General features: G+C 37.6%; 1 protein-coding gene and 1 long non-coding RNA gene across 2 annotated transcripts in view; one reads left to right on the top strand and one right to left on the bottom strand.

Moving 5' to 3' along the window:
* Positions 1 to 34: 34 nt before the first annotated feature.
* Positions 35 to 13,669, bottom strand: part of LOC105693564 (voltage-dependent calcium channel gamma-5 subunit) — a 70,356-nt gene continuing 56,721 nt past the window's right edge. The window contains exons 3-9 of the mRNA XM_048654509.1: positions 12,472 to 12,564; positions 3,389 to 3,532; positions 2,481 to 2,569; positions 2,234 to 2,389; positions 1,717 to 1,935; positions 1,394 to 1,560; positions 35 to 1,278 (exon numbers count right to left, since the gene is read on the bottom strand). Coding sequence (XP_048510466.1) covers positions 1,405 to 1,560; positions 1,717 to 1,935; positions 2,234 to 2,389; positions 2,481 to 2,569; positions 3,389 to 3,532; positions 12,472 to 12,564 — 857 coding nt within the window. The 3' untranslated portion in view covers positions 35 to 1,278; positions 1,394 to 1,404. The remainder of the gene's footprint in view (positions 1,279 to 1,393; positions 1,561 to 1,716; positions 1,936 to 2,233; positions 2,390 to 2,480; positions 2,570 to 3,388; positions 3,533 to 12,471; positions 12,565 to 13,669) is intronic.
* LOC125500725 overlaps positions 9,851 to 13,669 on the top strand; it is a 47,934-nt gene continuing 44,115 nt past the window's right edge. The window contains exon 1 of the long non-coding RNA XR_007278172.1: positions 9,851 to 10,654. This is a non-coding gene — a long non-coding RNA (uncharacterized LOC125500725). The remainder of the gene's footprint in view (positions 10,655 to 13,669) is intronic.

Genomic DNA, 13,669 nt, shown 5'->3' with positions numbered 1-13,669 from the left:
TGATTTTCGACGGTTTTCTTTCAGATTCGCTCGAAGAATTGTTCGTTAACAATGTGATAAAAAATTAATCTTAACAATCAACATCCAAAACAATTTGAAAATACAATTATCATAACGATGTTATTGATACTTTGCCGTAAAATATTGAGCAGGACACGTAAGTCATTCGTGGCGAAAAAATTGTGAATTCAATTCGTAGTTGCGGCGTAAACGATGCATCAAATCTTTGAAAAGTTTCTGTAACGAGTGCAAATGGTGATTTCATTTTTGATGCAACAACATTTATTTCATTTCTTAATCGGTGGGTATTCAACGTTTATCATAGATACAATATTTTTTCATATTATCTATATATTTTCAATACATAATTATCGATTATTGGCACGGGTCATTAAAATTATTCATGTGCGTTTTATAATATTTATATTATACGTAATATAAATGTTTAGTTGTTAATGATCAAATTTTATTGAGATATTATTTATTTAATAGTTATTTATTTGTTAGTTATATTTATATTTATCAGATATTTTGTCAAGTCTATTCGCGTATAGGTATAATAACTCACATTCAATCATCCTGCGGACGTAGATGAATCCGCTTCAAATTTACAAATATAATTATTGACATATCACTTTTAGAAATTGCGCTTACATTAGATACTCATTGTCAGTTTTCATTTTTGTCTTTTTGAGTATATAATTCATCGAGGTGATTGAGATACATTTCTAGTCATTCTTCGTTTTGCTTTTCATTCATTTTTTAGTCTATTTAAATTCAATATCAACCAATACGATCGTTCAACCATTCCTTTACAAAATTCAATCCAATGTGGACGTTCGAGTAGAACTTCGTCAAGCCATGTTTCACGATATTCCTGTACCAGGATTTTCAATATTTGAAATCTCACGATTAGTTTACTAAAATGTCAAAATACTTCAAACTTCTCTTTTCAAATATTTATAATACATTCATGTACACAGACATTTCTTTTCTATCGACTTGACGGCAGAATATTTTTCAATTATCAATTTTTTTTACCATTTTCGTTTTACTCAGAATGATGTCTGATACTTTTCACACAATTCACACAATTGTCGGACCATCCATCTGATCTATTTCAGTATACGATCAGTGTCCTTTGAAGTTTCTACTTCGTCATGAACTTCGTCGCTCAATTCGTCATCGCTTTCATCATCTTCGTCTTTATCTCCGTCTATTTCATCCGTATCGCCCTCCCCGTCGTCCGATTGTAATTCGTGTACCAGTTTCGTATACCTGCGAGGGAAAAAAAAGAATGATCGGAGATAGAAAAATGAAGAAGAAAGAATTCTTTTTTCTCCAAGGGGTTGATACTTTTTTTTTTTTTTTTATATCGAATCATCGTAAATACCTGACGCTGTATCAGACGGGGGTGGTTCGTCTGAGCGTATCCAGCGCCCATTCGCTTCCCCTTAAAGGGGGTGGGGGTGGTAGAGGTCCCTCGAGGTCAAAGGTCACAAACTCGTGATGAGCATTAGGACTGTATTCCCCCTGAAGCACGTCCGCGGTAGTGCTGACCTTAAATACGAATGAAAAAATATAATGTAATTAAGAGACCGGTCCAGCATGATATTCTCACACCTTTTGTCTCATTTATCGTATACAGTATATGTGCATAAGGAGTAGAAGGAGTGAAAATAATAGAAAAAAAAAAAACTAGACTAATCCTCGTACCGTTTGCGCGGTGAGATCCCGAGGGAACTGTCTCGGATATTCTATGTAATCCAAGCTCGGCGGTGGTGGTAGAAATTCGTCGAAATCAACGTCTACGGAATCTCTACCGAAGAAGTAACGTTTCTGGTGCCTCTCGCACAGGAAACTTCCGTGGTTATGATGATGATGATGATTCACGTGGTTTTGATGATGCACGTGATTTTCCAAGTGATATACACCCTGTTTGAAACGAAAAAAGAGAAAAAAAAAAAATTAATCAACGGTTAAGCACTTCACGAGATTAATATCAACGGCGAAACGCTGCAGTTTTCACACGATGTGGAATAAACATTTCATCTGTTTATAAATACGGGAAATTGAGGGAGGAGCGATTTCTGCGGAGACATCAGTTTGCGGTTGTTTCAATACATCACTGCGTCTCGATGGTAAGTAAACGATATTCCAAAGTAAGGGATAATATTTTTTTTCAATCACTGCAATACTTCAGATATACAATTGAATATTATCGTCTACCAACCCCATAGTTTTTGCGCCTCGAATCCTTCCGGATCCATTCCTCCTGGTGCCAGGATATGTACAGAAATATTGCCGACGTACCAGCCACTTCGGTTGTGATAAAACCGCTCACGTAGAGGAGAAAGGAAAAACCGTATCTGTAGGTAAATTGAGGACCCTGCGCAAAAAAATTATGTACGATGTGAAAACAATATTCACGAACAACAATTATTGCGATCGAGTAAGCGATTAAATTTTTTCATCCCCACCTGAAAGGACGATCTGGTTCTCAATTTACTTCCAACTTCTGCCTTGAATACGGATATGTACATCACCATACCGACGAGCATCAGTAGGCCTGGAAAAAAAAAAAAATCAAATAACGTAAATTAGTCGATTATTAATACACCGGATCAACCGGATGATTTTTGTTCCAATAATGCGCGGAAAACGTACATCTATTGTACGTACAGATTATGGACATGTTTGCCTAGGAAAGTTTGCTCACTGAATTGAAAATCGAGGAGCGAACGCGTACACGGAATTCACGTATGCGCGTACATGCGAACTGCACCGAAGCACACATACGTAACACATATGTACGCGTATTATTTATAACATGTATGCACGTAGGTGAGTTGCAGCAGCGGGTTTCGTAAAGTCCTTCCGTTACGTCGGAGAAAACTTCCGGTGATGTTATTATGCAGTATGCATACAGAAGCATCGTATTACGGTAGGTACGGTATACACGGGTTCGGATATGTAATAAAAGAGAAGAAATAAGAATAAAAAATACGTAAAAAAAAAAACAAAGAAGGTGAGAAGGAACACGACGCATAGTAGAAATTGCAAACTGAGCGAAATTCTCTGGTTTTACCTCAAAGTTTCTGTAGAGCTGCTAAAGTTTTCGAGATTGGTAGACAAGACACACCAGAGTCTCGTAACAGAGTTTTCACCCTCGTACACGCATACGTATAAGAATAAAGGTGCACCGCACGCGGGAGGCTGTGTATGTACTTCATATACCAAATTTGAGAAGGTTATTTTTAAGATCATTTCCGCTATTTTTTTCCTTTTTTTGGTCCAACCGAAGATTAGATTTGAATTCCGCGGAGCGAGGACCACTTCAATCTGCAATGATAATTGGAAGCAGCATAAGTTGAATTAGACAACTTACCGGAGACTATGAAAACCACACCGGCAATAAAAACGCATAATCGGTGTTTCGGGTGGGAGATATGCGCAGCGAAATAGCAGACTTCCGCTGCAACTAGGAGCAACGTTGCGGCCAGAAAAAACATCGTTGACTTGGTAACCGCATCTGTAAAAAATGAAAATAAAAATTCATGAAAACAGAATTTATCCGCACGTATACGAGTAGGTACGCGTGATAATGCAATTACACCTGTACGGAGTACTATCTACAGTGAAGATAAAAAATTTGCTACGATTTGTGACGGAATGGCGCAAAATTTATCGTTACAGCTGCGACGAATCCTAAATTATTCCTAGACGAGCGAATCGATCATTTTTCTTTTTCCGTTACAATTTTTCGCCGGTTTCGTCCGTCGATGTCCGATTTAATTATTATTCATTTCAGAGAAGCCTGGAATTCGTAGAACATCACTCAATTTTTGATCAAAGGTATTATATTGTCGTCGGTATTTTTTTTTTTTTTTTTTTCTTTCGACACGTATTCTGGTTGATACGACTTTTTTATTTTCAAATTTATGAAATCTGTGACGATTAGCTGGGTGTATGGAAAAATTTTTTCACAAAGTACAAGAAATACGATCTACTGCGAACAGACGATTCACCGCTGGCAGAATTTGCAATAAAAAATCGCAGTTATCTCTTTTTCATTTGATTTTTTTATTCTTTCTTTTTTTTTTGTTTGTAAGGTATGAAATGAGCCGATATTGCATTCGGTCGTACGTACAGAGCTATTCTGTTCGCTGCCCTTTGATCCACGGTAAATTAATTTTATTGCTGTCATTGATTGCTTTGAGCCAGGGCAGTTATTTAAATAAAGGACAAGGAGGGCTTTGTTTGCCAAGTCCTCGAAATTCTAATCAACTATACGGAAAAGAACACGATTATTACGTTCACAATGAACAACTGCTGAATATTTTATTCTCTATCTATGAAAATTCGTTATTTCATATCGAAGGGTTTTGCAAATTAACAGCACATTCATACTCAAAAAGATCGTAGAACCAATTATTCTTAAATAGATGATAAATAATTGAATCGAACAACGGCCCAGATTCAATAATTTTTTCCATCATGAGTCGACAGAAGATCAGTTGTCGAACTTGTGGAATTATTCATTCATTTATTTCGAAGAATCTGATACGTCGTAGGTATTTATTTATGATATAAAGGCACCTAAATCATGAAAAACAGGTATTGAAATGGGTACGACGATCGGGGGATGTACCTAATGTCGTTTACGAAGTTAGCTTTGCGCCGATTTCGGGCAGTTTCGGAATTTCCCCCACTCTACACACGGTGCTATGCGCGAGGGATAGCCAAGCTATTCGCTAGCGCGATTCGACACGATAAGCGTCTCCTTAAATCAGCTCGCAATACTTTTCGTATTAGTTATACGCATTTAATTCTACCGCGTAGCTAATTGACTGTAGACCTTTTTAAACAATCGACACGACTCTTGGTGATAGAAGACTCACTGGACAGCAAAATCAAGTCCTCATATCAGTCTCCCAATCAACCAAATCAATCAAGATCTGCGAACATCGTGGATCAGATCTTCCCTCTCCTCCGCACTCCAAAAACCATATAGTGAGTCCGGGTTATCTATCTTTTTTTTTTTTTTTTTGGTTTACTCATTTTATTAATAATAATTGTAAGTCTGATCTCTACACCTGCTGATATAATATATAATATTATTTTCGAATTACGCGGCTTACTGGTTTTTGATGATAATTCATGTTTTTTCGCTTCTCACCTAAGGAGGTAAATCACCTCATTAGACCCAGTTCTCTAATTATTTTTAATAATGAAGGGGGGCCAACAATATTTCGATTTTTGAGTGGTAATAGTTTTCACTGTATAACGTACGCTTCATCATTTCTACTCGCTGCGACGCAGTCGTAAGGGTTCGCTGTGTTTACGTTTACACGTAGAGGCCAGCGTGAGGTCAACCCATTGTGTCTGTGTTTAGTTGCGCAGCATTTGAAATACTTGAGTGTGATTTTAACGTAGATATGAACGCGATATTCTAGAAAATACATTCTTTTTCGTATTTAACATTGAACTGATGGTATTATTTTTTTTTATTCTTGATTAATAGCACGATGAGATACTATGGCTGCGCATACATTCCTGTACAGCCAGTTCGATGTGACGAAATTGAAATTCAGCTATCCGACTTTAGTAAATTCGGTAAATTATCACCATATTCATAACTTCAATTATTTGATCTTTCCTATGTGTTGAAAATCATCACATAATGAAAAAATTTCAAACCCGTGTTACAGCGAACATTTTTGCTGTTTGCAAAGAACTTTGCTCGTCTCGCCGGCCATTCACCAAAACTTAAAGTGAAACATATCAGGTAATTGTAATTTTTTTTCAACTGTGATTTTTTCTCAGTTGCCAAAAATTTCACTTTGTGTAACATTCACGGTTTTTTATTTGCAATCTGTACAGCATCGATCTTCCTGGGGAGCATCTCATCAAAATTTCATCTCGCCATACCTCTATTTGTCAACCTTCAACTTCTCATCCTACAACTTCTCAACCTACTACACAGCTATAGCCATCAGGGAGGCAGAGACTTCCGGGTAAAATCCGAGACCCCCGAGACCTGGGAACCGGCTCGGGTCCGGTCTTGGTACCGGCAGCCATGGTGAGTCCCAGCATTTGAAGTTCCTCGACTTCTTTGCCAGCTCACACGATGGTGAACGCTGGCGTTGGAGTCGTTGTATTGTTTATCCTTTCCCCCATTTTACTACTTGGCGTGGCGGTACCCTAGTTTTAAATACAATTTTCTAGATCAGGTAATTTTAGGGTTTGTTGTCGTTGAGCACAGCGCATCCGCACTCTGTAGAGTCAAAAATAAACAACTCTTACAAAAAATCAATCAGTCAGATAATCCACGAATCAGTCGATTGGTCATTTAATTTATCAGTTATTTGAGCAATCAGTAATTAATTAGGTAATTGAATATTAACTATTATTAAAAAAAAAAATAAAATCTTCGATCAATTTTGTGAGTCCGAGAGTGCGTAGCTCATAGGCAACGGTGAAGACCGTCGATAATTTCCTGTGATCGATCTCGTTTGCGTCGATCACTGATTAGCAACAATATTTTATCGAGCGAATGGCGGTCTTTGCCATAGTTTCAGCTTTTTCAGGTACATCAGCAATTGCTTAGAGTAGATTTCGCGAATAATCAGAATCCATCCAGTTTCAATTTAATAGTCAGCGATCAGCTGAATCAATTTTGAATTAAATCTCAATATTTTTCATTTATTTGCATGGTCAAAATTTGAATTCACTTAACTCAATTGAAAACCGTATAAGCTTACAATAAGGTTGCGATAGTTAAATTCACTAGAGCGAGGATGTCTAATCACTATAGGAATTTTCTTCCCTTACACATATTTTACAGCCCTTAATTTTTTTTGCTTAATGAATAGAGTTGTTTGTCAGATGACTCAAATTCATTTTTGCATTTATAATACTTTTTAGTCTATTAAATAATTTGTAAAATCATTCAATTTTTAAGCAATTTCGGATCGATAAAAAACACACTTTCTCTCAAAATTTATAATAATTTACGGCTTTGGCCGGGGCATGGGCAGCCTCTAATTTCTATACACACAACAGGTCGACAGTAAGTTTCTGAACGAGATACCACGGCAATGAATGTGAGATACGAGTGAGAATGAATGTTTTGGTTGAGATATTTGAATTTTTTTTTTCTGTAGATTCAGTTGCCATAAAAATGGCAAAACGAATGTGAACCGAACGTTTTGGTGCGCCGGCGCAAGTACGAATCTGAGTTTTTCGTCAGTAAAATCATTTCTTGGATAAATATAGGTGAAAGGCAGGTATAGGTAAATTCATGTATCGCGAAGGGTTTTTATTTGGAATGTGTTTGTGGTGCGTGTATGATGCGAGTGTGCGAATCATAGTTTTAACCGTTGGGTGGGGTGTGGGCTGAGAAAAATGGGTAGGCAAGAAATCGGAACTGCGTTTTTTCTTTCCACAGCAATTCCAAGTGATCAATTAAGTACGAGAGTACGTATCAAATTGCATTATTTTATTTTCTATAATATTTTACTCGATTTTTCCCAACGTCAAATAATATTTTGCTCCACTTGATCTTTTCGATCTTTTTGCCGAGATCGAATAGATCAGATCATTTGCCTTTCAATAATTGACAAACCCCAACCTAAAGAATTAAATTCAATCTCTTCTTGCCTGTAATATTTGTGGTCACTTGGAATGGGCAAAATACGTCCGCTTTGCTCTCCGTACCAGCCGTGGTGCATGGAAGTGAGGTGGACGTTGAGCTCGAAAACGTCGCGTCGAAGAGGATCGCCGACCGTCACGCCAAAAATTTTTTGTATATCGTCTACCCTTTTCCTCTCCATTTCCTTTGCTAATTCGAATCGGAGGATACGATATTAAATTGCATTCCTTCGATTGCTATTGGCAAAAATATTCCAAATCCGACGCTGCTCGCGCGGGTATAGCGCGAGGACGAGGAATCGCACGATCTGTGTTTGCTTAATTTATGTTTTGTGCCGTCCTTAGGGGTCCTAAGAAATTTTTAAAAACAATAACTAGCGTGACTTGCCATCTTGCAAGGCGCTTTAAAAACTTGACTGATTTTGGTGGAGGGAATATGTATTGAGAGATTTTCTTTCAGGAATTTAAAGAGAAATAAAAACTCAAGTTCCGTCGCTGCAACTCGTATGCGCGCGGACTTGGCGCTTAAAACATGCATCGCAACGCTTCATGCGTTTTAAACCCAAAAGCCGAAAAATTGTAAGGAATCTCGAGTACTATCGCAACCTTTTGTGCGTGGTACTCGAGTTCCACGCGATTATTTGTAAGATACTAATCAAAATTTTCACCTTTCAGATTATTATTTCGTTATTATTATTACTAATAAAATTTTCTTACAGGTCCTAATCAATGATTTTTTTTTTCCAGTTTCAATACTAATTCAAAGTTTTTTACAGATGTTAGGTTTCAGTTTTTAGTTTTATTGCTAATGAGATGTTCTTCACAGGCTGTCCCTGGCTACTTATCCCGTCTGCTTTCTGATTTCAGAAATCCAAACTTCCAGAGGACCCTCCGTTTTTTTTTTTTTTCATATCCTTAGTTTTGATACTAATGAGACGTTGTTCACAGGCTGTCCCTGGCTACTTATCCCGTCTGCTTTCTGATTTCAGACATCCAAACTTCCAGAGGACTCTCCATTTTTCTCTTCATATACTTAGTTTCGATACTAATGAGATGTTCGAATGTTGCCTCTGGCTACTTGTCCCGTCTGCATTCTGGTTTCAAAAATCCACAGTCCCCGAGGACTCTACATTTTTCTGTTCATATTTTTAGTTTCGATACTAATGAGATATGCTGTTCATGAGCTGTCTCTGGTTACTAATCGAGTCTGTTTTCTGATTTCAGAAATCCAAAGACCCAGAGGACTCTCCATTTTTCTTTTCATATCCTTACAATTAGTTTCGATACTAATGAAATGTTGTTCACAGGCTGTCTCTGGCCACTGATGTAGTTTTATGTTTCAGACATCAGTTCGTTGTATAACTTGTGTTTCAATTTCTAAACTCGGAGAATTAGGTGGTTAATTACTGACCCAAAGTACCGTTTAATCCATGTAAAAATGTTAGTAATATTTTCAGTTTTTGTTTCAGGAATCAACTATGGTGATCCAACTACGGAGGTCATGGGGCAGATATTGATTCCAACATCTTGGCAGTCATAATTATTGAAATTGAAAATACTTGTCCTTTTTACTTGCAGAAATTTCATGTTTTATCAAAATGACGTGTTTGTTTGTTCCAGGTTTTTCATCTACGATGAATTAATTAACAATAAATTTTTCTCTGCAAATATTTCACCTGTTACAACAATTCTGTGTTGATCCGTTTTGCAGGTCCCTCATGTTTCATCAATCGATTGACAATTAGCTTTTTCTCTTTTCAGATATTCTGCCGTCGCAGCTCATACTTTTCTATGCTTAATTCTATTTTTCATTTTAAATAATGACTAGTGGGTAATGACGATAATCATGATTATCTATTTCTGTGTTCGTGTTTCATGTCTGACCATGGTTAGTAAATGTTTGGGTCTCGTGTAGTCGTGCGTGTCGTCTTGTGCAAGTTTCATTGTCCATTTTATATATATATATATATATATATATATATGCCAATTTTTTCGTGCCATGTCTCGCTATGTCTAGAATTTATATATATTTTACCGCCTCACGCGATATCTATTTCTCAAGTTTTTTTGTTTTCCATTTCTTTACAGATTCCAGACTGGCCCCCAAGGGGGGCCGACCGTAGTGGTTTGCATAGGGCTCATGGCGATCGTTCCACTTCACCAAAAAAAAAAATCGAAACGAGCCGGAGACGCTACCTCTTCTGGGTGGTTTCGGAAACGCGTCTTTCAACTTGTTTCTCGTGTTCTTCAAAATTTATTCCGAATAATAATAGCTAAGCCCTCGTTTCCTGCCGTTGTATTATCAATTATGTATTATGATACGTTATCACATCGGCAGCCGACTGGCAGCTCTTCCTTTTCTACCTCGATTTTATTTTATTGTCTTTTTCATCGAGCTTTACATTTTGTAAGAGAACCAACTGTGTGGAGGAAGGAAAATAGTATTACCAGCTAACGATAAAACTACCTCTACAGCAAGTATTAAATGTTACAGGAGAAGGTACTTGCGAAATTAAATTTTATACGGACGCTACACCATCTATGGTATAATTTCACCTGTTAGCTTTTGTATTCCGCACACAAGATCGGTACGATTTAAATTAAACGAATTTATTTATAACAGGAGAGTACATAAGAGTTGAACAATTTGTATGATTAAAATCCGACCGGGAAGTTTGCCGGGAATATTTTTACAAGCAAAGGGAGAGACCGTGTGGCATAGTTTCCTCCAATTTTCGATCAACTTAACGAGAGTTTTTCTATGTTTTAGAATAAATAACATCAGGTGAATTCGATGACGGGGAGGTGAGCCGTACGTAGCATCCGACCTACCTTATTAAACCCATATAATATGTATAACCTGGTTTAAATCTTTACGGCTCAGTACCTCCATTCGCTCCTTTATTGCAGCCCTCTATACGCGGGCTTTATACACACCAAAGCTATGCCGTCATTGCGTTATCCCTTAGCTGTTCGTTGCCGCTGATGCTGCTACTGGAAGGTGAGCACGGTTTGAGGTACTGTAATACGGTATTAAACTATTCCTGGTTGACAGGGCGTAAAGAAATTGTTTTACAAAGACAAACTTTATACGTGTGAAAAATTTTCACAACGGGTCTCGTGCCACCTGATTTTTTTGCGAATTGAAAATTATTTTTCATCTCGCATCGCCAGATTGAATATATACATATACACTAATACGGTAGAAAAAGAATCGAGTTAATTTGACGAGGAATAAGCTATATTTTTTTTACGTCAAATTAAGTCATGCCGAAGTCTCATTATCGAGAATGTAACGTTAGGTGTGTTATTCAAACGTTGACCGGGTAGAATTCGTTTTAAATAATTCTAGAGGGTCAATTTCCCGTTAACTAATTACGAACGAACAGAGTAATCATTAATCCAACCGAATGCGCACAATTGACGTATACCCCTATACGTTTCGGGGTCGTCTTTGTCACGACGGACGTACGTTACGTGTACCTACGTACATAAGTAAACGTACGGTGCAAGCCGCTCTCTCAAATTGCTTCAGCCCTGAGGGTTTTACATCAGGTTACATCCCTTATCTCGCAAATTCAACCCTTAATTCTATGGAACGTACACGGAGCTCTCTATTTCTCTGCTCTTTTTTCTCTGTTTCAACTCTTGTTCGAAATACCGAGGTAATAAATGGGCATTGTGTGTCGAATCCGCAGTGCAGAAATTTACGTCTGGATATCGTGTGTACACCTTCACGTATCTTTGTTAAACGGCGATTTTGATTCGACGCGCTTAATTTCACGGGAGCTTCAGAATTGTCTACCCCGAGGGATGGTTGTACACCTCCTATTTTACACGGATGTGGACACAAGCATTCGGTTTGCGATGCTGTTATCCTCGTCTGCAACTCTCCAAGGCGAACGCAAAAAATTATTCGAAAACGGCACTTGAATCGTCTTATGAATTAGATAAGCAAGGAATGCCTCTGTGTCATAGATACGAACACCTATGCTCTGTATCAATCGTTACGTTGACTTTTTTTTTTTTTCACCTTATTCGAAATACGCGACGGCACCTCGGTATACCAGCTCCTCGTTCGAACCCCATAACATGTAGCGTTTCTCTGAGGCAACCAACTTTGAACATCTCCCGTTCCCTACCTTATGTATTACAGATATGTGTGCGTGTGTCCCACATACCGACCATATACCTAATATCGGAATTATCGCGTGATATATGATCGAGGGGAGAATATCGCACTGCGTACAACGTTATTCTCTGCTGCTGCAGCTCCATCATTCTTTTTTTTTTTTTTTCGTCTCTCTCTTTTTCTCTTTCTTCTCTTCGTTTCTTTTCCGCGAAAGAAAACGAGGGAGGTATTGCAACATCTGCGGTGAGACAAATTTACACGGTGGCAGATCATTCTCCTCGTGTTAGGTGTAACGGTTTGACGAAATATTGATCGATCGAAAAAATATAGTAAAAAGAAAAAACACAACATACATATGTCACTAGCACGTTGCGTTTAATTCAGGTGTAATGTTTATAATTCGTTAGTCAGGTCGGCCGGGTTAAATTATTGAGAGGGTAGATCCTTGTTAGCTAACGCCATCTTGAATCACACGTTTTGGATTATCCTGATGCTGACGTCGTGAAATTTGTTCCGGGTGATTAGGACTACGTGTGGATGGTTGTTAGTTGGCTAGAGTCAGTTAGTAATTTGTGGGTATTACATTACGCGGTGTCTTCCTTTTTTTTGTCTTTGGTTTCCGACACCTAAATGAGCGATTAAGTGAAGTGGTTGATATTTATGGCGAAGGAAAAATTCTCACTCACATGGTATGGCCATTGTAGAATCGTTTGGATCCGGGCTGTACTCTTCATTCGGAAAATAGTCTATATTAAAGCATTCGTACTCCATCTGCGAAGCTGAAAAATAGAAAATTTTATCCTGTAGAATTTTTCGTTCAATTATCTCCTTGTTTCGACTTACGTCGTAGGGAATCGGAGGGGATTCCGTTACAGACGAAATTAGAAGGAAATATCATAGCGTCAAGTTTTTGATGGGGTCTTGGAGATCGATCGAGTAAATTACTGTTTGACGTATATGATACCACGGAGATTAATGGACACGAGTGAAATTACAATAATTCGAGAATTTATCACGTCGGAGGAATTTATTTCCCCTTGTGAAATCGAACCGAATGTCAATCTTGAAAACCAACTCGCGCCCGCTGTCGTCCAACTTTATTGGCCTCAAGACAGTTACTTATCACATTTCCCAAAATACGAGGGTGCACAGAATATATTCTAACTTGCACTCTGAGACGAAAATTTCCTTTCGATTTTTATACGTCATTTCTCAATTTTTATTTATCTTTTTTCGGTCTCTTCATTTATTTCAGATCTGGTACGAGACTAAACTGTAATCACACTCGTGCTCAAAAACCGATGATTCCTTTTTTTTCTCTTCTCAATTATTCTATTATCACGATTTCTAGTCATTTGATTTTTTTCTTGAAAAAAAATCATCCTCCCATCAATTTTTTTTCATTCCAAACACGCAGAAATTGGTCCAAATTAGATTTCTGCACGGGTTAAAATGCGGGCGGGACTTGAACTCTGTTGTAATTTTAAAAACGTATATAACAGCGATAAAATCAATCGGGCAAACCTATTCCAAGAGGCATTTCCTTTCTCTTTATTTCTTCGCAGCTTTTTTTTTTTTCTTACCTTTTTTTTATTTTTTGGTTATTTCGAAGTTAAAGCAATAAAACTAAACGAGTTTAGCGGGATGGCGGAGAAGATGCCATGGGGGTTTATAGGGGAATGGAAATAACTATCGGATAAGAGGAGCGCGCGAAAAGAACATGACTAGAGTTTTTATGCTGGAATTATTGTCGAATAATAATGAAGGGGAAGGGATATGGTTTTGAGAATTTTTTGACTCAGAACTCAGCTTATCTGATCGTTAAAAAACTAAATGGGTAACAAAATGATTTTTAGTATATATTGACGTAAGTTTGAAACAATA

Source organism: Athalia rosae, chromosome 4 (genome assembly GCF_917208135.1).
Source record: "Athalia rosae chromosome 4, iyAthRosa1.1, whole genome shotgun sequence".
NCBI lineage: Eukaryota > Metazoa > Arthropoda > Insecta > Hymenoptera > Athaliidae > Athalia > Athalia rosae.
Note: the sequence above shows the minus strand (reverse complement) of the source record. Positions and strands in the feature narration are given on the sequence as shown.